This window comes from Symphalangus syndactylus, chromosome 12 (assembly GCF_028878055.3).
Source record: "Symphalangus syndactylus isolate Jambi chromosome 12, NHGRI_mSymSyn1-v2.1_pri, whole genome shotgun sequence".
NCBI lineage: Eukaryota > Metazoa > Chordata > Mammalia > Primates > Hylobatidae > Symphalangus > Symphalangus syndactylus.
This window is the reverse complement of record NC_072441.2, coordinates 74,965,563-74,991,869: the sequence shown is the minus strand read 5'-3', so window position 1 is coordinate 74,991,869 and position 26,307 is coordinate 74,965,563. Positions and strand designations below refer to the sequence as shown.

At 39.4% G+C, this 26,307-nt stretch overlaps 1 protein-coding gene across 7 annotated transcripts in view; it reads left to right on the top strand.

The window, feature by feature from the left end:
- CHD1L (chromodomain helicase DNA binding protein 1 like) overlaps positions 1-26,307 on the top strand; it is a 54,011-nt gene that overhangs the window by 11,511 nt on the left and 16,193 nt on the right. For 2 of the 7 annotated variants that reach the window (XM_063625906.1, XM_063625910.1), the window contains exons 3-14: positions 1,095-1,201; positions 2,026-2,140; positions 2,743-2,774; positions 6,070-6,151; positions 10,509-10,671; positions 11,999-12,154; positions 13,502-13,594; positions 14,878-14,974; positions 17,183-17,256; positions 18,427-18,537; positions 21,688-21,802; positions 22,431-22,584. In XM_063625906.1, the coding sequence (XP_063481976.1) occupies positions 1,095-1,201; positions 2,026-2,140; positions 2,743-2,774; positions 6,070-6,151; positions 10,509-10,671; positions 11,999-12,154; positions 13,502-13,594; positions 14,878-14,974; positions 17,183-17,256; positions 18,427-18,537; positions 21,688-21,802; positions 22,431-22,584 (1,299 nt within the window). Of the gene's footprint in view, positions 1-1,094; positions 1,202-2,025; positions 2,141-2,742; positions 2,775-6,069; positions 6,152-10,499; positions 10,672-11,998; positions 12,155-13,501; positions 13,595-14,877; positions 14,975-17,182; positions 17,257-18,426; positions 18,538-21,687; positions 21,803-22,430; positions 22,585-26,307 lie in introns of all 7 variants that reach the window. The other 5 variants (XM_063625907.1, XM_063625909.1, XM_063625908.1 and 2 more) reach the window with 5 other exon arrangements.

Here is a 26,307-nt window from a genome sequence, read left to right as displayed (position 1 = left end):
CAGGCGTGAGCCATTGCACCCAGCCCGTGGTTGAAATTATAGTGTGTATATAGTTTATATTTTGTTAATCTAACAGTGTCACTGTAATTTTTTACTTTGTTATATTCTTCACAGTCATTATCAACATTGCATAATATTCCATCAATGGAATTTATAATTTACTTAAATGTTCTACAGATGAGAAATGGTGATTCCTCCCCTTTTTGTGCTGTTTAATCTTGATAGGAACATCTTTGTGCTTGTAGCTTTCTCAGGATTTTGAATTATATCCTTAGGACAGATTTTTCTCAGAAATAGCTCAGCATTTGAAGATGGAGTCTCTTGACACATTTTTGTTTTAAAATAGGTTATTTTCTCTGTATATTACAGCAACATTCAAGTCATAAGTGTGTACTAGAATCTTCTGAAGTATGCCCATTTGCCTTTACCAATATTTCCATTTTATACCCTTCCTTAAGCTTAGGATCGTGTATTGTCTGTTTTCCCCGTTAGAACGTGTCCTCCAGGAGGGCTGGGCGTTTTGTCTGTTCTGTTCACTGTTGTGTAACTGGAGCATAGGACAGTGCCTAGCAAATAGAAGACACCCTGTAAATACATATGGAAGAAAGGAAGACAGTAGGGGAAGGTGGGAGGAAGTGAGGGAGGAAGGAAAGCATCCTCCCTGGGGAAAGCCTGGCAGGCAGCAGAGGGCCACCATGCGATTGGCCATTTTTACAGTCATATCTTGGCACTTCTTGCTTAATGTTTTCAGAGTATTGCAGATCTTGGCCATCAGGTGGATTTTCATTGATTTCTATTGTCTTTCCTGACTTTTTCTTTACAGTAGAGGTTCAATTACCTAAACATTGAGCTTCATTGCTTATTAACTACTGAAGTAATTGAGTTCCATAAATTTCCGTGGCAAGTATATTGTGGCTTACATGATTTCACTCTACGAATGGATTACTCCCCTAATGTGCGGAAGATCGTACAATATTTCTTTGTAAAACAAGTCTTATACAAGACTGTGTGTTCCCTACAGAGTTGTGGGAACTTCATGGTTGTTTCTCATGGGGAAATGTGATCAAAACTGCCTTTCTTTTTCTGTGTTCCAGACTATTGCTTTCTTCATTTATTTGGCAGGAAGATTAAATGATGAAGGACCATTTCTGATTCTTTGTCCCTTGTCTGTTTTGAGCAACTGGAAAGAAGAAATGCAGAGGTACAGAGTAGATGTAGCTGAAATTTTATTGTTTATCTTGATTAAGATGTTTTTTTCTGGATGATGTATAAAATATGATAAAACAACCTATTGTCGTAATTTGTAAGTTTATTCCAGAAAACTTTGAACTGATAGAGTGTAGGTAGACACTGAGGATATAATAGGGGAAGAGTAATATTATTACTATATGGCAATTTAAAGGTCAGCAATCATTTACAGTAAGTATTGATGAACTTAGTAGAAGCCATTGTTTTTTGTTTGTTTGGTTTGAGACAGAGTTTTGCTCCTGTTGCCCAGGCTGGAGTGCAGTGGCACGATCTTGGCTCACCGCAACCTCCGCCTCCCGGGTTCAAGTGATTCTCCTGCCTCAGCCTCCCAAGTAGCTGAGATTACAGGCCTGTGCCACCACGCCTGGCTAATTTTATATTTTTAGTAGAGACTGGGTTTCTCCATGTTGGTCAGGCTGGTCTCGAACTCCCAACCTCATGTGATCTGCCCGCCTCAGCTTCCCAAAGTGCTGGGATTACAGGCGTGAGCCACCGCGCCCGGCCTATTTTTCATAGTGACGTAGGAAGTAACTCATGTGGAAGAGATCGTTTTATTTTTAGAGTCAGCACAAGACCTTTTTAGATCTGATCCCTCTACCTGTTCGCTCTGAGGTTCAACCATTACTTTAGATAAGATTCAGAGCCCTAAGACTCTAGTTGTAGGACCTCATGAGGTCTGCACATTGCTTCCTCCCATGAAATGTAATTTTCCGGATATGCACATCCTGTCACATGGATCTAGTATTTATGTTTATCTACTTCTTTTCTTGGATTCAGATTTGCTCCAGGTCTTTCCTGTGTAACATATGCAGGCAACAAGGAGGAAAGAGCCTGCCTTCAGCAAGACCTGAAACAGGAGTCACGTTTTCATGTGCTACTGACTACCTATGAGGTATTCGTTCGTTTCTCTATAGCAAGAACTCCTAACCTGTGACCTTAGAAGTTGTAGAGTCTGCTGAAATTATATTTAAGTTTTGTTGAGAGCACACACTTTTCTGGGCAGGGAGTCTGCCTTCATCAGATTCTCAAAAGAGGGCTGCGACCAAAAGAAGTGAAGGATCATTGTGCTTCAAACTGGTTCGATCTTTTCCTTTCTTGGTGGATCAAGGGGGAAGGCTTCTCAAGGAAGTGGCACTTGAGCTGCCTCTTGGTTGATGAACAGAAGTCAGGCAGGCAGGCAGGGGAAAGGGTTTTGTGGACTGAACAATCATGTCTGTTACTGGAGGACAGGAATGGGAGACAGCTCTGGCCTTATTTTAAATCCTTGTATTTCAGTCTAAGACAGTGTGTGCCACTGACCTTCCACTTAATCAGGCTTTTCTCTTTGTTTTTAAGATGGCGCTACTTAGAAATTATTCTCAGAACTTTTTTTACTTAGTGAACAAATGAGACTTAGATAAATCCTGTAGTTTAAGAGAGTTCACAGAAAACTAGCTTATCAATATCAGAGTTTATCAATGCCAGCCTTTATAATATGTCTTCCTAATTTTTCAGATTTGCTTGAAAGATGCATCATTTCTAAAATCGTGAGTAGGTTGTACTATTTAAGAACTTCGGTTGAATGTATCGTGAATGTCATGTCTTTCCTTCACGTTTTAGTACTTTGCCTCTCCTGGCATGTCTGGTATGTCTTCCATGAGTTCTGTCTATGGGTAGGCGGCATGGTGGGAGTCCTGTGTTACAGTCCTCTAGTCATTAGCTGTGTGTCCTTGGGTTGGTTATTTAATCTCCATGAACTTCAGCTTCTTCATCTGTAAAATGGGGATAATTGTTTCTTACCTCAAATAGCTGTTATGAAAATTAAATGAGATTAAATATATTTTGTGTGGTTAATAGATATTAGGCTCTTTACATGCAACTTGCATAGACCCCTTTCAGTACTACCATTTGGAGAGTTTGCTGTAATATAGAAGGAGAACCATTTGAGCTGTTTGTTGGAAATAACCTAAAGTAGCAATCAGTGCCGTGGAATTAACTTTTTAGAAAGGGAGTTTTAAGTGTACCTCTAATTAGTTAACTTCATATTGGCCCATGAAATCGGAAACTCAGATTTAACTCTCAATAATACCTAATAATGGGAATGATAGGATCATGTCAAGATAACAGTTACAATGCAAATTAAACAAGGGCTAGAGTTTAGGTAAGAAAGATATGTTGACAGGGTTTCATTCTCTATAACCTCTGTAGTTATTACATGGTTAGGTGGATATTCTGTATTTTAATATTCAAAAATTTTTGTTTTCGAAGTATTTTATCAATACTTTAAATGTTATTTCTCATCCAGGTTCCTGTGAATTGGATTTCTATTTTCATGTTATTTTCATGTTATTTTGAAACACTAGAGGCTAGGTCATAGATTTCATGACTTCTATCCAGTATTTCATTTAAGTGAGCATATTATCTTATTTTTCTTAAGATATACATTCCCTCTCTTTTTATTAATATTTAAGTTAAATATTTGTTGAAAGTCACTCACTGGAAAGACATTGTTCTGAGAGTCACTGGCAGTATCAGGAAAGTAAATCATAGAGCTACCCTAAGAAGACATAAACTCTAGTGGAGGGATAAGTGTACAGATAACCATAATACATAGCAATATATGGGAAGTCTCAAAAGACAATAAAATTGGGACATAAATGTTGTTGGGTACTTTACATGAATTATCCCATTTAATCTTCATGAAAACCCTATGAGGCAGCTATTATCCATTTTACGGGTGAGGAAAGTAAGAGATTTGGTAACCCATCCAAGGTTACATTGCTGATGATAAATAGCAAAGCAGACATTTAAACCCAGCATTTGGTGCTGTGGAGCCTCTTTTTAAGAGAACTTCTCAAAATAGCTAGTTGTACTGGAGTTTTACATTATTCAGTAGAAATAGAATCTTTCTATTTCAGATCATCTGTTTTCAATGCATTTTCAGGTAGATTTAAGAACCTAAGTAACAGAGGGACATTTATAATGCTGTCTTGTAGTATGAATCCCAACAACATAGATATATTCTTTCAATATATTTGGAAGGTTATATTGCTTATTACTGTATTGTACATTCTGAGAATAGCAGGGAAGTGTAATATCATCTCTGCCCTAAAGAGATTTATTATGGATAGTTAAGGCTGTGCATGTTACAAATATGAAAAATTTGAAATGTTTTGGACAATAGACTTGTAAAACTCTTTGGATCAAGAGGATTAGAAGTTACCTCATCTGACTTTTCCATTCAGTGCTGGATTTCCCCCATCTTTTCCTCTTCAGGGAACATCATTTAGAGTATCCTTTGATGAGTGATTTGACCCACTTCCTTTCATGAGCCAAAATCCACCTCTCTGTAGCCTGTTTCACTGAACAAGCATTTTTTGGACACCTAAGTGTCTAGTTCTTCACAAGGGAATAGGACATAATCTGTTTTGAAAGCTAATTCAAACAGAGCCAGGCACCATCCTAGAGAAACTTCCATACCTTATCTCATGACCACTGTGCAACTTCATCTGGACCCTTGTTTCTTGTCATCCTTAAATGCATCCTCTGCTCATGCCACCCAACCTTCCCCTTCGACTTCCTGCACTCTCTTTGGACCCTCAGTCCCCCTCTACTCGCTCCTCTCAGTAGGTGAATGGTAGTGTAGTAGGCACCTCTGTTCCTCCGCCTGTCCTCTGGAGTTTCTCTGTAGCCTCAGGAAGAGGGCCTCCACCTTGTAAGGTGAACCTCTGCTCAAGATCTTTCTCTAATTTTGGAGGAATTTTCCTTTCCATACCTACTATTTTTCCAGTGTTCTGTTTTATCTGTATATAAATTTAGTTTTTTAAATATGAAAATAATGTAATGGGATTCCAGAATGTTTATAATCAAAATAAAAAGTTGAACATCTTATACTTTTCACTTTATTATCTTTTGCATGGCTTTCACATTTGTAAAAGAGGATACATGATATTTATATCTTTTTTATTATTCTATAGGCCTTTTAAATTGCAACACAGTCATATTTATTATTTAAAATGCCATGTAATATTTTACTACCTATTATTGGACATTTAGGTTATTTTCCACTTTTTGCTGTTTTAAATAATACAACTTGAAACATTCCCAAGTATATCTTTTTCTGTATTTTGAATTTTTCTTAAATAGCTTCTCAGTAGTATTTGTCAAAGTATTTGCTTTTATGACTGAAACTTCTTGAGAAATTGCTGATGTGACATAGTATGCTGCAAAATGTGCTCTGGCAACAGCCACTAATGACTTCCATGTCAACAAATTCAGTGGATATATCTTCCTGGACATCTCTGTGAGATTTGACTCTGCTCACCACTTACCCATTTTAAAGTCACAGTTCTTAAGTTCCTACAACACCACTGTCTCTTGATTTTTTTCTTCTGTGTTTGAACATCAGCTCTGTCTTTATGACCTTCACCAAGTCACCTAACCTTTCTGAGCTTTAGTGTCTTTATTAGTAAAATGAGCACAATTGTCTGCTTGCTATACTCTTTTAGACTAAATAACACATAAAGCCCTGAGGTCGGTGTCTGGCACAAAGTAGGAGATCATAAATGTTTCCTTTTCCTTTCTGTCTCTGGCTTCTTCCTTTCTGCACAGGTCTTTCCCATTTTGTTAAAAAAAAAAAATCCCTTGGTTTTACCACCTTATCCAGATATTGTATTACGCACATGTAGCCTCTCAGATAGGAAGGTAATTTGGTGGCATTTGTAATAGAAGGGGCTTACTGTTAGTCTTTTTAACAACAGTCACAGTTTTGTAGTAAGACTTTTGATTGTGAAATATGTGTTTAAATTACACAGAACTGAAAGCTTGGGTTTTCTCTCACAGATTCCCTTGGAGTGTTCTTGTTGTGGATGAAGCTCACAGGTTGAAAAACCAAAGCTCCCTGCTGCATAAGACCTTGTCAGAGGTAAACTTAGAGTGTAGCCTTAGTTTTTATATAACCCCTTCTTTTTAAATAGACATTATATTTTAGAGTAATTTTAGATTCACAACAAAATTGAACAGAAACTACAGATGTTTTCCATGCATATGTCCCCACACATGTACAGCTGTCCCCTGTCCCCACACTTGTACAGCTTCACCCATTATCAACATACCCCACCAGAGTGGCGCAGTTGTTGCAACTGATGAACCTACATTGATGCATTGCTATCACCCAAAGTCGATAGTTTACATTCGGGTTCACTCTTGGTGGTGTGCATTCTGTAGGTTGGGACAAATGTACAATACCATGATATCTACTGTTACAGTATCATACAGAGTAGTTTCACTGCCCTAAAAATCCTCTGTGCTCCACATATTCATCTTTTCTTCATAACTCTGTTTAAAAAATGCTAGTTTAGGCCTATATACAGTCAATTAAATTGAAACCTTTTTTCGAGTTCGATTTCTGCAGGGCTAAATGAACATTTTTTGGAAGACAGAAGTAGTGCTGAATATGGCCTAACTTCTTCTTTCTTTTATATTGGAGATAGGTTTACTAATATCTGGTGAATAAGAACCCTACCCCAATAGAATGCATTTTATTTCAGAAATGTTTCAACTCTCTTTTGATCATCTTCAAAGGGACAATTTCTCTTAAAAAATCTTACTATAATTCTTCTTTGCACAATAGTAGATATATCAGACATGTTGTACCCCTCCCCCCAATTTACCTGTTGAAAAAATTTGATAGTTCACCTGAGTTCATGAAGAGACCAATTACATGCTATTGAATATTACCTCCAGTTTGTCTTGTCTTTGTCCTACTTTTGAGCATAATACACTTGCTTTCATTCCTTTCTCTGGATCTCTTGCATCATTCTGGCAAAGTAGATGAGAAATATCACTGTACCCTAGATTGGCCTTTTTTTCTGAGGAGTCAGTGTGATGTGAAATACCCTTTTTATTGACTTGGTAAAGGTTTGTTGATTGATGAGACCACATATGTTAATTTCTGTGATGATAATTGAAGTTTGGTCCTTGTCCTATAATAAACCAATTAATAAATTTAGAGTCATTTGGAGGAAAGTCTTAGATATGAATTCTATTTTTACTGGTCTAAAAGTTGCAGTTTTTAGAGTCTTAATGTAGATATGATCACTGTGTATTATTAGCCCAGTCTCAAAGGTCACTGTCCCCTGGTGGGGCCCCCTCTATCCCTGGTGTCCTTTGCCTTCTTTGTAGGGACTTTTAACAGTATCTCCTTCTGAGAGCTTGTCTTGGTCTGTTTTTCACAGACTGGGTAATTCATATGAGCAGAAATTTATTTATCACCGTTCTAGAGGCTGGGAAGTCCAAGATCAAGGTGCCAGCATTTGGCAAGAGCCTTCTTAACTGCATCCTCACATGATAGAAGGTGGACGGGCAAGAAGGAGCAGAAGAGCAAGCTGTCCAAATGCTGCATGACACCTTTTTTTTATATATATATAAAGGCCTTAATCTTATTCACGAGGGAAAAGTTCTTATGAACTAACCACCTCTTAAAGGCGCTACCTCTTAATACTATCACATTGACAACACCTGAATTTTGAAGGAAACACATTCAATCCATAGGAGTTGTCATATCCTGGCATCTAACGTTATGAAAGATGGCTTCATAAACTACTGTGCCAGTTTACTGATTTAAAACGAGAGGAGAGAAGCAGGCATAGTAAAAGAACCTGGATTTGGAGTGGGAAAGCTAAGTTCTGTTGCTGGCCCCAGAGTGTTTTCTTGTTATTCATAAGGAAACTAAGGCTCAGAAGGATTAAGTGAAGAAATGGTTCTGGGTCATCTAAGCATTCCTTTTTAGATGAGGCTTGAGTTGCAGATAACTGGTTGGAAAGAAAATACATTTATTTACTGGGCTGACAGATGGGGAGTGGGATACTGCCGTTTTTTTTTTTTTTCCCCCTAATATTGTTTTCAGTTTATAAAAGTTGGAAGCAACCAGCTGGGCTCAGTGGCTCACGCCTGTAATTCCAGCACTTTGGGAGGCCGAGATGTGCGGATCAGGAGGTCAGGAGATCGAGACCATCCTGGCTAACATAGTGAAACCCTGTCTCTGCTAAAAAATTCAAAAAAATTAGCTGGGCGTGGTGGTGGGCGCCTGTAGTCCCAGCTACTTGGGAGGCTGAGGCAGGAGAATGGCATGAACCCAGGAGATGGAGCTGGCAGTGAACCGAGATCACGCCACTGCACTCCAACCTGGGCGACAGAGCGAGACTCTGTCTCAAAAAAAAAAAAAGTTGGGAGCAACCTAAATGTAAAATATAGGGAATTGGTTGTACAATTTATGTGACATTCACACAGTGCATTTGCAAAATGTAAGGCTACCAAGAACAATTATGTAGAAGAATATTTAATAACATGGAAAATGTTTGCAAAGTATTTTATACACACAAAAAAAAGCTTACAAAATACTATTTACAAACAGAGACGGTCTCTGAATCTTTACCCAGTTATAAATTTTGATCCCAAAATGGACCTAACTGAATCAAAATGTTAATTTGTGTCATAGGGTAAGTTACCTGTAGCGACTAGCAGCCTTGGTTTCCTTTGTGACCTCACAGCCTTCATTCACCTCTGCTCTTTACTTGGTGAACACATATTGTAAGAATGTGAATTGATTATTGGAAACATTACTTTTGACAAGTTCCCATACTTGAAATACTACAAAAACATCACCTAACAAGCAGAACAACCATGAATGGGTAGACATTGATTAGACATTTAAAAAGAAACAAATAAAAAAGGGAGATGGCAAAAAAAAATTGTTTACATCTGTTTTCATTGATTGTGTTATTCATTTATCATTTTTTGTATTATAAAAGCAGTGTCTTCCTGTGACCCCCCTCCAAATCAAAATATAGAAAGACAAGAAGAAAAGAAAACATCCCAGTAATCCTACTCCTACATTAACACTTTAATGGTTTAATGGTGTATGTGCTGCCATAATCTTTGCTGTGTGTATACACCCAAAAAGTAATGTATATATGCATATATATTATTTAAAAAGTCAAATGTATATTATTTTAAATATGAAAATATTGTGTATGTACATGTGTATATATACACATACGTATATATACGTTTACATACTATGTTTTGACATTTAAAACAGGCTGGGTGCTGTGGCTCACACCTGTAATCCTAGCACTTTGGGAGGCTGAGGCAGGAAGATCACTTGAACCCAGGAGTTCAAGAGCAGCCTGGGCAACATAGTGAAACCCTGTCTCTACAAAAAAATTTAAGAAATTAGCTGAATGTGGTGGTGAGTGCCTGTAGCTCCAGCTACTGGGGAGGCTGAAGTGGGAAGATCACTTGAACTGGGAGGAGGAGGTTACAGTGAGCTGAGATCCTGCCACTGTACTCCAGCCTGGGTGATAGAGCAAGACCCTGTCTCAAAAAAAAAAAAAAAAAAAAAAAAAAAAAAGATATACATACACAAGATGTCAAGATATGGCTTCCCCATTTTGATGTATTATTTAATTCTACTAGTGGAAATTCTTGTGAATGTCAGTTTAGAGAATATCTTTTGCTTGACCTAATATCTTTTCGTCTTTTTCCTAACCTTCTACTTCTTGTCTCTCTTATTCTTGGTGTTCTTCTCTGTTGTTCAAAATTTAAGGACATTTTTTTTCCATTTGAGATTCTCTGTGATCCCATGTCCAGAAACATCCAGAAATCTTGACATCTTGCATCTTGGTGTTCTTCTTTGTTGTTGAAAATTTAAGGAAATTTTTTTTCCATTTGAGATTCTCTGTGGTCCTATGTCCAGAAACATCCAGAAATCTTGACACCTTGCATGTGATGCACCATTAAATTTTATAAAAGGACAGTCTCCTATTATAAATCTTGCTTATTGCTTGCAGTGGTGGGGCCTGATGCTGTATCGTTGGATTCTCAAACTACATGAGCATGTGCTTTGCGTCTCAGATACCTCAGTAGACTCCCCCACACAGGCAGTAACACATAGTTTGAATCCCCATCTGAATTGAATAATAACAGCCATATTAAATCCTCATGCAATACTTCGGAGTTCACAAAGTGTTACTACATCCTTATATAACAGTGTTTTCTTCACAGGGTTATTATCCCCTTCTTATAGTTGAAACTGAAGAGGTATTATTTCCTGCATCAAACAGCTAGTTTGCAGCTTGAACCTGAGCCATCTGATTTCATGTCCCTCGGTCATTCCATTAAATCATGCCTCTCTCTGTGTGGGTAAAGGTTGTGATGGGTAACTCAGCCTTGCATTCCAGTGTTACGGAATTTTTATTTTATTTATTTATGTATTTGAGTTCTCAGTAGTCTTCAGTCTCCTGTTGACCGGAACTCCCATCCAGAACAGCCTCCAAGAGCTCCACTCCCTCCTCACTTTTGTGGAGCCTGATCTCTTTTCCAAGGAAGAGGTGGGAGACTTTATTCAGCGCTACCAGGATATTGAGAAAGAGTCTGAGTCAGGCAAGTTCCTTTCCTACAAATCATCCCCAAGAAGCCTTGACACAGAAACCATCCTCATGCATAATGGTTATAGGTAGAAAAGAAGGAGAATTGATGACCAGAGGACACCTTCCAGGGAGACAGAGCCACTGATACTAGGGAGATGTTAGGTCACACATGTTGTTCCCAGTTGTCTGCTGTTCATGACTCTGTTAATTGTTTGCTATATGATTCTGCAATAGGGCTTCTTTAGTTCATTTTTGGAAGAAATAGAAAGTGCCTGCTGATTTGCAGACTTTTTTTTCCAACTTGTAATTTCTATAAAGACTTTGTTAACTTTATAAGTCACTTCCTGAGGGAGAAAAGTATGTGGGTGCTGTAGTCCCAAACTACTGTTCAGCATTCTACAGCACGGGTATTTCTTTTAATGCTGCACCAAAACCAGAATTCTGGGATGGGAACCCTTTCTCATTCATACAGCCAAGAGTTGTAGTTTTCTGTTCCTGTATCTTTGCCCCTCTGTGTTGTAGGATTATCTATCTATCCCTGTGATATTATCCTAGGATGATTTTTCAAAACAGATGGGAGGTATGCCACCTAGTGAGTTTGTATGTGCTGGGTAAGTATGAGTTTGAGGGGGCTTCTCACAGCAAAAATCTCCAGACCATAGACTGAAGATTACCTGGCGAACCTGCTCTGATTACTCCCATGTTTTGGGTTACCTGACAAAATATAAGACTTCTAGTCAAATGCATGACATACTTGTATTACATGGGACACACTTGTGTTAAAAAGTTGTTCATTATTTATTTGAAATTCAAATTTAACTGGGCACCTGTATTTCCATTTGCACATCTGGCAATCCTACAGGTAGTATAATTCTAATTTAGAATAATTTTTGAAATTCAAGACACCTGGGGAAAGATTAAGGGATTTTTAAGTCAAAGAGCCAAATTTGAATGCTGGCCACATTCACATCCAGCTGTGTGACTTTGGATAAGTTGCCTAATTTCTGAGCCCCACTTAACTTAGCTATAAAAATGGGGACAGTATTCCTCACTTGAAATTTCTAAGCTGCTATGCTGATCAGTGAGATTAAATGCAAAAATTCTGGAAACAAAAGAAGTTATTTGAGTGTTCCTCGCTCTTGGGCTAAGAACAAGTCATGATTCCGGAAAAAAGATGATCCCAATGAAGGAAGAAATACTGTAAAAAATGACCATAGTGGCCTAGAATGCAAAATAAGCGTGAAATGAGAAACAAAAATAAATTTCTTTAAGTTCTCTAGGGTTCATTGCCTTGGTTCTACTTTTGTCCCACACTTCTTGTATTTTTTTTTGTTATGTAGCAAGTGAATTGCACAAACTCTTGCAGCCGTTTCTGCTGAGGCGAGTGAAAGCTGAGGTAGCTACAGAGCTTCCCAAGAAGACAGAAGTAGTGATATACCATGGCATGTCAGCATTGCAGAAGAAATACTACAAGGCCATTTTGATGAAAGACCTAGGTAATCAGAGGGCACTTGTCCATTTAGAAACTGAATGAGGATGTGATTTCATGTAGTAAAATATTTTATAATCACACTCATTTGTATGATCCCAATAATATGGGATGGAATTTTGTATTCTGAATAATTCTGGTCGGCTACAGTGGGACTGTGGCAGAGCATCTTAAAGGTAACTCAGCCTTGGTTGTTGCAGTTGTGAAATTTCCTTTTCTCCCCTCACTCAGTTTTTCTTAGTGCCTGTAATTAAGCAAACACTTCCAGGTGTCCCAGTCATGTCTTTCATCCTCCCCCACTGTCAGATACGGTAGTCCACCCTCATTCGCTGTTTTGCTTTCCAGGGTTTCAGTTCTGCACTGAACTGCAGTCTGAAAATGTTAAATGAAGATTCCAAAAATAATTCATAAATTTTAAGTCAAACTCTGTTGTTAGTAGCATGATGAAATCTCACTCTGTTCCACCCAGGACATGAATCCTCCTTTTGTTCTGTGTATCCACGCCGTCAGCGTTAGTAGCCTGTTCTGTCATCAGTCCAATAGTCATGGTATCACAGTGCTTTTGTTCAACTGACTTTTATTTTACTTAAAAATGGCCCCAAAGCACAAGAGTAGTGATGCCTGCATTTTGGATATGCTAAAGAAGCCATGAAGTGCTTCCTTTAAGCAAAAAAGGTTAAAGTTCTCAATAAAAAAATGAAAAACAATTATATGCTGAGATTGCTAAGAACAAATCTTCTGTCTGTGACATTGTGGATAGTATATTGTTATAATTGTTGTATTTTATTATGAGTCGTTAATATTTTACTGTGCCAAATTAAACTTTATCATAGGTATGTATGTATGGGAAAAAACACAGAATACATACAGGGTTTGGTACTATCCATGGTTTCCGATACCCACTGGGGGTTTTGGAACATATTCCCCATGGGTAAGGGGGAACTGCTGTATTTAAGAGAGTGCAAAACTTTTTTGTTGAATCAAATTCACTGGGAGGAATTGGAAGTGACAAGGGAAAGATAGGAGTGAAATAATTTCTCAAATTGCACTTTTTTGTCCCTTGACTCCACAACGACAGTTAAAGAAAATTTAGAATTCGCAAAAGAGTAACAGTACTCCTGAGTTCAGTTTATAGTTGAGGGTCTTTCTTAAAACAAAATGGTTAAGAAAATTTTATGTGAACATGCTGTTAATTCTCAATACAATTCAGTGAAATTTGGGAGGTTAGTATAGGTTCAAAGGATATAACTGAAATGATTAAGGTTACTTATAAAAACTCAGGGTTTTGGTTTTTGTTTTGTTCAGTAGGCCATCTCTTTCTCTCTGTCTCTGTCTCTTTTTTTTTTAATTTCAGACGCATTTGAAAATGAGACGGCAAAGAAAGTTAAACTACAGAACATTTTGTCCCAGCTTCGAAAGTGTGTGGATCACCCATATTTGTTTGATGGTGAGACAGTGCCTTTTCCCCCCACATTATTCTTTGGTAGTGTTTCTGTGGCCAAATCATATCAAAATTCTTCAAAATAATTGCATATACTTACTTTGTCTACTTTGTTTATTCTCAATTTCTCTGTATTGGTGTTAACTCATATATTGTTCATGTTCAGATATCTTCAGCTGTCCCGGTAATATCCCTTCTGGCTATGTTTTTCTTTTTTTGTTAAATCCACGATCCAGTCCTAGATCCTGCAGACCCTGCATTGCATTTGCCGTGTCTCTTTATTCTTCTATAATCTAGAAACTTTCTTCAGTGGTTTTTTTTTTGCCCTTTTTTTTCTTTCATGACATGAAGAGTCAAGACCGGTGGTTTTGTGGAATGCATGATAATCTGGGTTTTTAAAAATCATTTCTTCATGATTAGATTTCCCATTGTCTTGAATTGACTCAGTCAGCCTTTCCTCACTGCTATTCCAGGTTCACTAATGATCTCCCTGTTGCCCAACCAATGGTTATTTGTTAGTTCACGTTGCAGTTACCCTCTCAGAAGCCTTTGGCACAGCTGATCACCTCTTTCTTGAAGCACTTTCCTCCCTCAGCTTCTGGGATATAGTTTCTCTTCTCCATCTGCTCCTTCTCAAGTCTCCTTTGTTGCTTCCCCTTCATCATACAGACCTCTGTAAATTTTCCCCTGGGCACCGCTTTAGCTGCATCCTAGGAATTTTGGTGTGTGGTGTTTTTGTTTTTCTTCAGACTGGGGCTTTTTTGATTCCCTGATTGGTAACCCTTGGAGCAAGCACTCCTGTGGTCATGGAGACTCTAGATAGGATCAGTACAGAGGGCTTGCTGCAGTCATTTCAAGGGAATCTCTGCCAAGTAGTGCTACGAACTGTTTAAAGATTGCACAAAATCTCAAGTAGGTGCATATGAGAATTTTTTTAAGAGGAGGGGGTGTTGGCAACACATAGGTTTTGAAAGAAGTCCTCCAGGTTATTCTGACTGTCATTTTGACTTATTTTATAGAGTGAGTCTCAAGATTTCAGTTTTGGGTCTCCTTGACCCTTAGCATCTTCTTCTGCCTCAGTTTCCTGAAGAGTGGTTTTATTCCTTAGATACATGTTTATTAGGCTTGTTGGATGTGCCAGGCTCTGTAATTGGTATTAAGCAGGACTGAGATCATCATGCAAACAACTACTTATATGAGGAGCTTTTGGCTTTTCTTCTTGTAGCCGAGCTATTGGCTTCTGCCCTTACTGAGGGCACATTACTGGAAGTGGGTTCTTTCTTTTCTAGGTGTGGAACCGGAGCCTTTTGAAGTTGGAGACCACCTGATTGAGGCTAGTGGGAAGCTTCACCTGCTGGATAAGCTACTAGCATTCCTGTATTCTGGGTAGGTGGTAGGTTCACATTTGCTGCTCTGAGCTAATGACTGTTAAGACCTGACTATTGATGAACTCAATGAGTTGTTCAGGCCAGTTCCAGTTTTCTTTTTTTTTCTTAACACCGATTCAGGTTCTGCCTTCTCTGTGACTACACTCCCACCCCATTCTATCCCATCCCACCCCACCCCTTCCACAATCATTCTTTCCTTTCCTGAATTTCTACAGCACTTATGATCCTAATCCAGCACTTGGCAATGTGCTGCCTTAATCTGCTGTCTGGTTAACTGGTGTATGTTTACCATATCACTCCAACTATATATTGTTTGGCTCCACAAGGACAGAGACAACACTGAGCATTTCTTTTATAGTTGCCTGCTAGTAACTTGGCATTGAATTGACACATAATGGAGGCTCAGTAAACATTCATTTTTGTTAACCTGTGGGGTTTGATTTAAACTCAAGGGGAACTTGAAGGACTCTTCCTCAGGGACATGAGTTGTGCATTAGAAGACGAGGTTCAGAGCCAGGCGCTGTGGCTCACGCCTGTAATCCCAGCACTTTGGGAGGCTGAGGTGGGCGGATCATGAAGTCAAGAGATCAAGACCATCTTGGCCAACATGGTGAAACCCTGTCTCGACTAAAAATTCAACAATTAGCCGAGTGTGGTGGTGGGCGCCTGTAGTCCCAGCTACTCGGGAGACTGAGGCAGGAGAATCACTGGAACCCAGGAGGCAGAGGTTGCAGTGAGCCGAGATCATGCCACTGCACTCTAGCCTGGTGACAGAGCGAGGCTCCATCTCAAAAAAAAAAAAAAAAAAAAAAAGACCAGGTTCAGTTAGTGTTCAATAGCCATGTGTTCAGCTTATACCTAATTCTCCTAGTCACCAGAGTTCTCTCTTTCTAGAGGAGTCTAGGAAAAGCCCAGATTCCCATGGGTTTCAAAATTATCCCTTTGGAATGACTGTCTTAGGTATGGCCTGAACTAATCTAAAACTTCAGATTTGGCAAAATTGCTCAACTTTAGGAATGTGCAAGTTAAATAATTTCATATCTTACTGTATTTCATTGGTTCTCATATATCTGCCATAAGTATGTTAGAGTCGGAAAAGGACCTATAAATGCCTTCTGGCCAGTTTTTTTTTTTTGAAACGGAGTCTCGCTCTGTCGCCCAGGCTGGAGTGCAGTGGCGCGATCTCGGCTCACTGCAAGCTCCGCCTCCTGGGTTCACGCCATTCTCCTGCCTCAGCCTCTCCGAGTAGCTGGGACTACAGACGCCCGCCTTCACAGACCCAGAAAGGTTATATGACTTGCCCAAGGTCACACAGCCAACAAATGGCAGAAATGAGATTAGAATTGAGGTTTTCAAGTTCATTGCTTTCTCTACCCATTTGGGGCTTGAATCTTGAGAGAGTTCCCCATAATTGTTCCTCTTACACTTGTTGCAAGCTTAGATTAAATAAGTTTTTATAATGAGAATATTGTTTTGACAGTGCTGTGCTTCTTTGTTTATGCAAATTTAAAATAACAGCCAGTAACAAGGGACTCTAGGCCTGACTTTGTTCTTGACTTACTCCATCATTTTGCCTGCTCCTTTCTTCCCTCCTCTCACTATACAAAAATTTTCTCATGTGTTATGGAAGATGAGACATCACTTACTTCTTGCTTCTCTAAAGTAATGCTCCTCAGACTTTTCAACCCATATAGCTGTAGATGAGAGGATAGTGACTTTACACCCCCAAACAGGGAATGGTTGTAGATGACTGACCACAGGCTTTCTTCAGAGTCTCCAGTTTTTCTTTTCTTTTTTTTTTTTTTGTGTGTGTATTTGAATTTTGCATTTTATTCTTGACATACCTGTATTTATTTTGCCACTAAATTGAAAGCTTATATTTCTTTCCATTGAGCAAATTGACATTCCAGAAAGAGGCACCTTGTTTATTCTAGGGCTTATATCCCCTGTTGCATTGACATGTCCCCTGGGAATAATCTCCACTCTAGTTTGAGGATGACTGCTCTGAGGGATACAGCTACCTGTGGAGGTGTATTCTCACAGAAAGCATTTGGAGTTTCTGAGGCAGTCTATAAATCATATGACATTTATATTTCTACTTTGGTATTTATTTATAAACTTGTATTGTTTGGTAAATTTTGCCTGAGGGAAATTGACCTTAAATACCACTAGACTTGGCAGTGTTTCCTTTTCTTTTTCTTGCCAGGGGCCATCGGGTTTTACTTTTCTCCCAAATGACCCAGATGTTGGATATTCTCCAAGACTATATGGATTACAGAGGTGACACCTTTTGGCCACTACATTACCTAAGGCTTGGTTAGACTTAACAGTCTAGATAGGTCCATGAAGAATAATATGGGATATGAGAATATTACAAAGGAAAGCAGGGTGAGAACATTATTCAGAAACAAAAAACCAAAAGTAAGGCGAGAGGAGAGTGATGTGTGAAGGCAAGGATGGACAGCAGAGGAGAGGCACATGGGCAGAAATAAACACCCACGTTCCCATCAGTTACATGATTTAAAATTATGGGCCGTGGAGCAAATGTTGTGGAAATGTTTTTGAAAATGTATGATAAAGTTTCGGTGACTAGAGCTTTTAGTGTCTTGTAACATTCACTTCAACAGTTGAGCACTTATTCATGATCAGTGAAAAGGTGAATATTGAAATTACAGAGATACCAAATAAGCCAGGGGAAAAGTAAGAGCAACTTTTTCTACATAGACAATAAAGAATGTAGGTTATTACCTGGGAAGTCTGTTTAATATGTAATAAGATTTGTGTGAGATGATGAGAAAAGGCTGTAACATGAGTTGATCTTGAGCCCAGTGTTGAGCAGCTCCCGATCTTACAATTTAAAAAAGTAGTTCAGACCGGGTGTCTGAGTTCCGCAGTATACGTGGTCTGGTGGACACTTGCAGAAATGCCGTTGGCACATGCCACTGGCCATTGAGGGGTCCCCAGATGCACAAACAGCCTGATCTTGTAGCTCCCCTTCCCCACACGGATGCATGGAGAAAGGTGGCGAACTCTAAAGCCTCATTGAAAGGCAGGTTGCTGGACCATTAGAAGGGGCTCACTCACCTGCCTCCAAGCACTTGTCTTCTGTTTACATAAGAATTACATCTCAGCAAAACTGAAACTATCACACAGGATAGATGCTCAGGGTTGCTTGAGAATAGTCAAAACTGAGTATTAACTTCATAAGTGCCAAAGACTTCAACTGCATATATTTAAAAAATCCAGAGGAGTATGTTATGGTGAGTTCTTTTGTAAAATGATAATTGTCCCTGTTTATTTACATTTTTCCCTTTGGGATTTGCTTAAAGTAGGGCTGTGCCTGTATATGGAAAGGGATAAAATTGGCCTTTGGTTTTGGGCTTAATTTTTTATTCCCCAAAGACTACTTGAAAAGGGTTAAGATTTCTGTTTTTCTTCCTCTCTGTAAAGGCTACAGCTATGAGCGTGTGGATGGTTCTGTGAGAGGAGAAGAGAGACACTTGGCCATTAAGAACTTTGGACAGCAGCCCATTTTCGTTTTTCTCCTGAGTACTAGGGCAGGTAGGCTGCAAAGGCATTGATGGAAACAGACAAATGAGGGATAATAGAGTACTATTACATCCCAACGGTTAGTACACTTTTTTCCTTAATTCTCTGAAAGGTGAGGTTATTATTGAATGTGAAACAAGGTACTGGACTTCAAGCATGGTGCTCTTTTCTATCCAGCCTGTCCAAACTTTGATCTCACCAAAGAAGTAAGGCTAAAACCTGGGGTTATTGGAAAGTAATTCTAATCTGCTTTGACCATTGATCTGGGAATGTCCTGAAAGGTTTATGTAATTTTGTGGAATGTTTTCATTTACATTCAGTGGAAGTAGCCCTTCTTCCCAACTGTGAATTTGGGAAATGACAGCTTGTCTACCAGTTGTCCTTCCTCTATAAGTATTTCTGGAATAGTGTTGAAAAGCTTAACAAAAATCTAGTTGTTTAAAAATGTGATTATGTTGAAACTACCAACTTTTTAGAATTATTTACGACATCGTCCATATATGACTTAAATCATGAATATTATGACATTTGTAATGCTTTACCAGTTACAGAGTGCTTTCATTTACTGTTACATAATTTGAAATCAGCTCTTGGAGATGAAATGATTCTCTAAGTCATTGTGGTGTCTGAAAAAAAAAAAAAAAGGCCAGCATGGTGGCCCATGCCTGTAATCCCAGCACTTCGGGAGGCTGAGGTGGGTGTATCACTGGAGGTCAGGAGTTTGAGACCAGCCTGGCCAACATGGTGAAACCCCGTCTCTACTTAAAAAAATACAAAACTTAGCTGGATGTAGTGGTGCGTGCCTGTAATGCCAACTACTAGGGAGGCTGAGGCAGGAGAATCGCTGGAATCCAGGAGACAGAAGTTGCAGTGAGCTAAGATTGCACCACTGCACTCCAGCCTGGGTGACAGACTGTCTCAAAAATAAAATAAGAAATTTTTCTCAGGTCCTGGAGCAAGCTGACCTTAGTTTTCAACTCATAGGATCCTAGTTTCATTATCTTATTTTTGTAGACATAAATCTTGATGGAGTACATGCAGGAACATGAAAGGGATGTGTGTCCCCTATTAAAGACAGATTGACATTTTTCTAAAAAGAGAGTTCTGTCTTATTTAGAAAGCTTTATAAATGCCTACTACTATAAGGGTATATGAAAGAAGTGTTAGATATAATTTTTGATTATAAGGAGATTATTTCACGTGTGTTTGTTTTATCTCCCTAATAAAATTAATAACATAAGATTCATTTGGCCTCACTCTTCCAAGATCATAGACTGCATGTGGAATCTCAGCCATTTTCTCATGTGATCAGTTGCCTCGGGGTTAGTCTCAGGAGAAACTGAAAGAATCAGGTAGTGCATCATCACTGCCGGGAAAACAGTTTTATTTATGCTTTAATGATTTCATCATCTTCATAATCAGAGAGCAGCATTATGTTTGAAATGTCTAAAATTAGGAAAAAAGAGATCTCTGCTTTTCAGTTAATCTCCTTGAAGGACTCAGAGTAGATCTTCTGGGAGCTGAAGCAGTCCTGGACATTAGTCTTTTCCAAACACTGACTGTTGTGTTTGCTGTCACAGTTTTGCTATAGTTTTGCAGTATTTTCATTTATTTAACAGGTTTCCTTCCAACTTTCAAATATTTCTGTGATTGAGTCATATTGCCACCAGATGGCAGTGATAGCTCATGAATATGTTCCTATTCATGGATGTGGGTGTAGCTTATTTATAAAAATCTCACCCCTCAGTGAAGAAGAGCTGCACTTAGACAACATGAATTCAAGAAGGTAATTTTATGGAACACATTTTAAAATGAAATAAGCGCCTGAAAAGTATTATAGTATAGTGGATAAAAGCAAGGGCTCTGGACCCACACTGCAAGGGAATGAATCCTGGCTCTTTCACCTTCTAGCCTTGCAACTTCAGAGAAGTCCCTTACCCTCCCTTTCAACATCTATAAAGTGGGGAAAATCGTAGCAACTACTCAACTTCCCGACAGTGACTTCCCGACAGTGTTGTTGTGAGGGTTAAAAGGAGTTAATACAGAGAGAGTGCTTAGAATAATGCCTGGCAAGTAGTAAGCACAGCGTAAGTGTCATTATTATTAGGTATAATTTAGCATCTCTCAGTAATCAGTCATGATTACCTCCTTGTTCCAACTTCAACTTGATATGAAGACTTTAATTAGAATATTCCTGCCTGATTTGTCTGGAGATCCAGCTTATGGTCAGTAGTCCTTCTTAAAAGTTAGTCCTTAATTCAGGTTCAGGGAACAAGCCCTTTCAGGCTTGCTTGTTTCAGCAACCAGCTCTAACGACCCTGGCAAGAGGGAGTCTGTTTTGTACTTGTTTTCACATTAATCAAAGAGAACGCTGCAATTTACCTTCATGGTTCTGTTAATTAATTCCTGTAACTCAAGGTATCTCCTCAGCTCTCTTCCTGCAGCACTGAAGAAAGACCAGCAAGTTGTTCCTTGCTGAAGCACTGAAGAAAGACCAGCAAGAGTGTTCTGAGCAAGCCTCAGAACACTCAGAGTAAATGACAGAGTATTCTTGTCTTGCCGTTGGTTTTGTTACTTTCTCTTTGATTAATGTGGAAACAAGTACAAAAAAGACTCACTGGAGCTTTCTCTAATCAGAGGGAGGAGGTTTCCCACTCTGCTCACGAGTATAATATCATCCCCTCTTCTCATTAACTTTTTATCAGAGATCTTGCTACCTAGTTGTAACTTGCAAGTGACATTAGTGCTCTTCTCTTGACAGTGCACACTGCAAACCTCTCATATTTAGATCTGTTTTCTGAAAGAGTATGTGTCCTTTTCCTCAGACTACTCTAATCAAAATCTAATCAAGGTTTTTAAGCAGAAGAGATAAAGTGGCTCCATGGCACTGACTTAAGTATCCACTTCGGCCACTTGCCCCTGCTCTGCTCATTCTGTTCCATTCAGTAATAAAAATTTTCCTGTCAGGCAATAAGAGGTCAGGTAGCACTTCTCACCATTAGAACAAGGCTTTGGAGTTGGGGGCGTGGGTCCATTTGAAGGATGAAGCCAATTGTTTTGACTGATTTCAGTTTATCAGTCTGACCCACTCTAGCCTTGTGCTTATTTTCTAGTTCCTTGTCTGTGTGCTGCTGATTACGTTCCTTTTTGCATTGTTTTCAGGTGGAGTTGGCATGAACTTAACAGCAGCAGATACTGTGATTTTTGTTGACAGTGACTTTAATCCTCAGAATGACTTGCAAGCAGCTGCCAGGGCTCATCGAATTGGCCAAAACAAGTAAGTGATTTTTTTCTGCTTCCTTGGCTTGCCCAGCAGCCGTTCTGGGTTGTGAGAAAGGTGAAGAATATAGTCCTGGTGACAGTCCCACACTGGGAGCTGAGAGACCACCAGGTTTTAGCCCATCTGTGCTATTGACTCCTAGGGTAGTATTGGATGGGTCACATTATCAGTCCAGACTGACTTTATTAGAAAGAGTGAAATCAAACTGTGAAAAGATTAGAAGGAAACTTTAGAAGTCATTTAACTCATCCTTCTTGAGTTAGGGTCTAACTCAGTTAAAAAATGGGGTTATGGGGCTATGGAGCTAAGCTAAAAAAAAAAAAGGATACATGTTGCCTTTTGACGTGAGGATAATTTGATCTTCCAGAGATTTTCCTTGGCCACAGATAAGGAATCCCAGTCATGGTTACCCCATCACTTTCCTTGACTCTCTGGAATGGTTCAGAGAGAATTTCAGGCGAGTTCTCTCTAACAAGTGCTCAGGACCAAATGAACCAATCTCCCTTTCATTGTACCCTGAATATGGTATTTGGTTTTGTTTGCTTTTAGATGTATTTACCTTGCATACTTTTGCCCAGTTTTGCACACCCTTATAGCACACTACCCTTGTTTGACTTATGTCCAGGTCTGTTAAAGTTATTCGGCTGATTGGTCGAGACACTGTGGAAGAAATAGTCTATAGGAAAGCAGCCTCCAAACTGCAGCTCACCAACATGATCATAGAAGGAGGCCATTTTACTCTGGGAGCCCAGAAACCTGCTGCCGATGCTGACCTCCAGGTATGATATGATATATTGTTCTTCACTTTGGAATATGCCAATACCCTTTGTGGAGGAGAATGTAAATGAAAAGAACCAGCACTCACCAGCCATTCTCCCCAGCTACACATTTGTTCCTTGGCCTCCCTCACACCTGCCACAGTGCTGGCTGTGTGCAGGGTGTGTAGGAACTAAGGATTCAGATCCAAGCCTCATAACTTCTTGGCTGTTTGGGTTTGAGCAGCTTTCTTAACCTCTTAGATCTACTCTTTTTGCATTTCTAAAAATAAAGACACCACAGGTTACCTCAGAGAGCTGTTAAGAGAATTAGTTAAAATAAAGAACTCAGCATAGTCAATAACAATTAATTCTGTACTTCCACCATAATCCCAGACCCTTTGATCAGTGACTTACATTACTTCATACTCAGAAGAGGACAAATGAGATCAGGAATTCAAAATTGTGCCATAGAAAAAATGGGTGAAAGAACTAGAGGTAATTTATTTAAAGAAGGGAGTACTGGATGGGAGACAGACAGTGGATTGGAAGATTTTAGAGCTCTCTTTTGGAAGAGGACTTAGAGTTACTCTGTAGCAGCCCTTGGGTTAAAATTAGAACTCATAATATTTCCTGGATCCTTTGTTTTTGCCCTAAGGATGAGGGGCTGGATGCAAAGAGACCAACTCCTAGGATACTAGAAAGATGCAGGTATGAAGGGAGTAATAAATGTCTGTCAAGGGCAGCATCAGCGAGAGAGTCTGGTGTGAGAAACATTGCAAAAGAAGGAAGGACAGGAGTTGGCTACTGTTTAGAGTTGGGTCTCAACAGTAGGGAGATAGAAAATTCAAAGATGGCTGTGAGGTTTTGGGCCCCTATGATGAGGAGAGAAGAAAGGAAAATAAAGAGGTAGGGCAGAGTTTTAGGAAGATAAAGATAATTTAGGCATTAGTCAGAGTGTGCAGTAAAAATACAATATAAACATAAACTATTGTTAGAGGTAGACTCAGACAAAAGGAAAGAATTTTATTTGTAAAAGTTTGCAAGATAGACTAGGATTGGAAAGGACTAGTCTATCAAAAAACATAAGTGTTTAAGAGAGAAAAAGTGACACAATATTAGAAGCAGAGTTACTAAGTTTGTAATTAGTCTGAGCATGGGTTTAAAAACAGCAGTTTTCTCACATGGTTACCGTATCTGCAAAGGCCAGTGCATATCTTTACATATCAGTGTTGCAAAAGACAGGGATCCTGTTGTTTTTGTTAGGGAGTTAGTAATTACAGGAAAGGCTCAAGGTTTTATTAATTTTGGGACTAGAACTAGAAAGAGTAACACTGGGTTTTATTTGTTTGTTCTTTGTTTATCTTAGGGGGTAAGTGTGGCTTTTTTCTTTTTCTGACTTGTGTTGCTGACTGTGTCACATGCATGCTTAATTAACCATAATGGTGGTAGGGCAGGCTGTAAGTTTTATTTTTACACTAAGAGACAATTACAAATGTGAGATGAAAGCTTGAGAGAGAGGTAGAGGTACGCTGTAGATACCCTTAAATGCAGTTTTCCACAGAAAAATTATCCATAGAACCTTAAGAGAGAGAAGGTCACTGCTGGGCATGGTGAAGGGGTAAATGACAGAGCCTTAGAAGGCCCGCATTCTCTTGTTAGAGGAGGAAGGATGTCATAGGTTGTTTGCACTGTCCCAGTGGAGGGAGCTCCAGGGGTCCAGTGAGGGATATCTTGTGATGTGGGCTGCTGGACACGTCACTGTGAAAGGTGTAGACATACCTCCACCCCATGGGGCCACAAACTAGTGGGAACATGGACTGCTGGCTGAGAGCGACTCTGTTGGACTTCTTGCCCAGCTCATGGTTATCGGAAAGTTACTTTCTGACTCTAATGTCTGATTTATCTCTTCCCCATCCAGACGCTATGAGTTATTTGTGGTTGCCAAAAGCAAAGGTGATAACCCAAAGCCCTTGTCTAAAAAGAAAGCAGGGGATTTTTGTTTTTGTTTTTTGTTTGTTTGTTTGTTGTTTTTTTGAGACGGAGTCTCGCTCTGTTGCCAGGCTGGAGTGCAGTGGCGTGATCTCAGCTCACTGCAACCTCTGCCTCCCAGGTTCAAGCAATTCTCCTGCCTCAGCCTCCTGAGTAGCTGGCACTACAGGCACGCACCACCACGCCTAGCTAATTTTTGCATTTTTAGTAGAGACGGGGTTTCACCATGTTGGCCAGAATGGTCTTGATCTCCTGACCTTGTGATCTGTCTGCCTCGGCCTCCTAAAGTGCTGGGATTACAGGCATGAGCCACTGTGCCTGGCGGATTTTTTTTTTTTTTAAATACCAAAAAACCAAAAGTAAAAGATGTGGTTCTGATTTGGTAAATCTAAGCAGTAGGTATGGAGTTCTGAAGTCCTGAAAGAAGAAAACAGGTTTTTTATCCTGCAGGGAGGACACAATAGAAACAGGCAGGCAGATGCAGGTGTAGTGAACACTTATTGGATACTGTGTGCTGAGTGTTGTCTGAGGTGCTCTTTTCCAGTTTCAGTAAATAAGAATAACAGCAGGATGAGATAGACACTATCTTTATCCCTATCTTAAGTAATTTGCCCAAGGTTATTCAGATTTAGGATTCCAATCCAAGCACTCTCTAACCTCCAAGCACATGCCCTTAATTACTGTAATATACAGCTTCTCATAAAAACATGTAATTTTCTTAATGACTAAGACACATTGCAAGTGAGCAATAACAAGGGAGAGCCAGGAGGCGAGCATAAGTACAAGGGGGTGGAAGGGAGGGTCCCAGTATGGACTAATTCTTATCATAAATAGTTGGCTTCCTGCTATTCTTGGTACCAGCTGCCAAAGCCAGTCATCCTGGTTATGTGTATGGAGGGTAAATATAATATATCTAGGTACATTCATGCTTAAGTGAGCTGTCTATTGTTTTTTCAAGCTATTACAGAATACCTTAACGTTTCTAAGTTACTCACAAAATAGACGATCTAGAGATAATTAACCCAGTCTAAAAGGGCAAGATGAGAACAAGGGCCCAAGGTTTGAATCCACCTTGGGTCAGGATCTCAGAATTAGTGCTTAGGAAGGTGCAAAGTTGGAAGTAGCAAGTGAAAGCCAGGAAAAATTATCTATGCTTTCTGCATGGTTCCTACAGCCATAGGGAATAAGCTGAGAGTACTCCAGAGAGGGACGAGAGAAGAGAAGCAGGATAGTGCAATGCCTGAGGAACATCCAGAAAAATTCAAACTGAGAAAAGGCCTTCGGGTCTGGTGGTCAGAAGTTGTTACTGATCTTTGCCAAGGTGGTTTCGATAGACCACTGTGTTAGGAAAACAAATTGCCAAAGAAAAGGAGTCAGTTCATGATAGAGGTAAAGTTCCCAGTGTAGCCTAACCTTTCTAAGGAGTCTGGCAGTGGAGAGGTTGGAAAGTAGCTAACAGGGTCTCTGGTCTCAAGTGGCTGCTGGGAATGCTTATGAAAAAGTCAGTGAGAGGTGCTGTAGAAAATGCAGGAAATTACTGTTATTCTTCAAAAAAAATTGGAGGCTTATACTTTTTTTTTTGTTTTTATGCAGAATTGTCAAAGTCAATACCTCTGATAATCATTTATCACCTCTCTGCTTACCCATTATCCAACTATTAAATGGCCCTGGCTGTTAGTATCTATGATGGGAAAGCAGAAAGGCTGTCTGTTCATTGGAGAAGGACTGTGCCTGGTGTCGTTAATCCACTTAGCC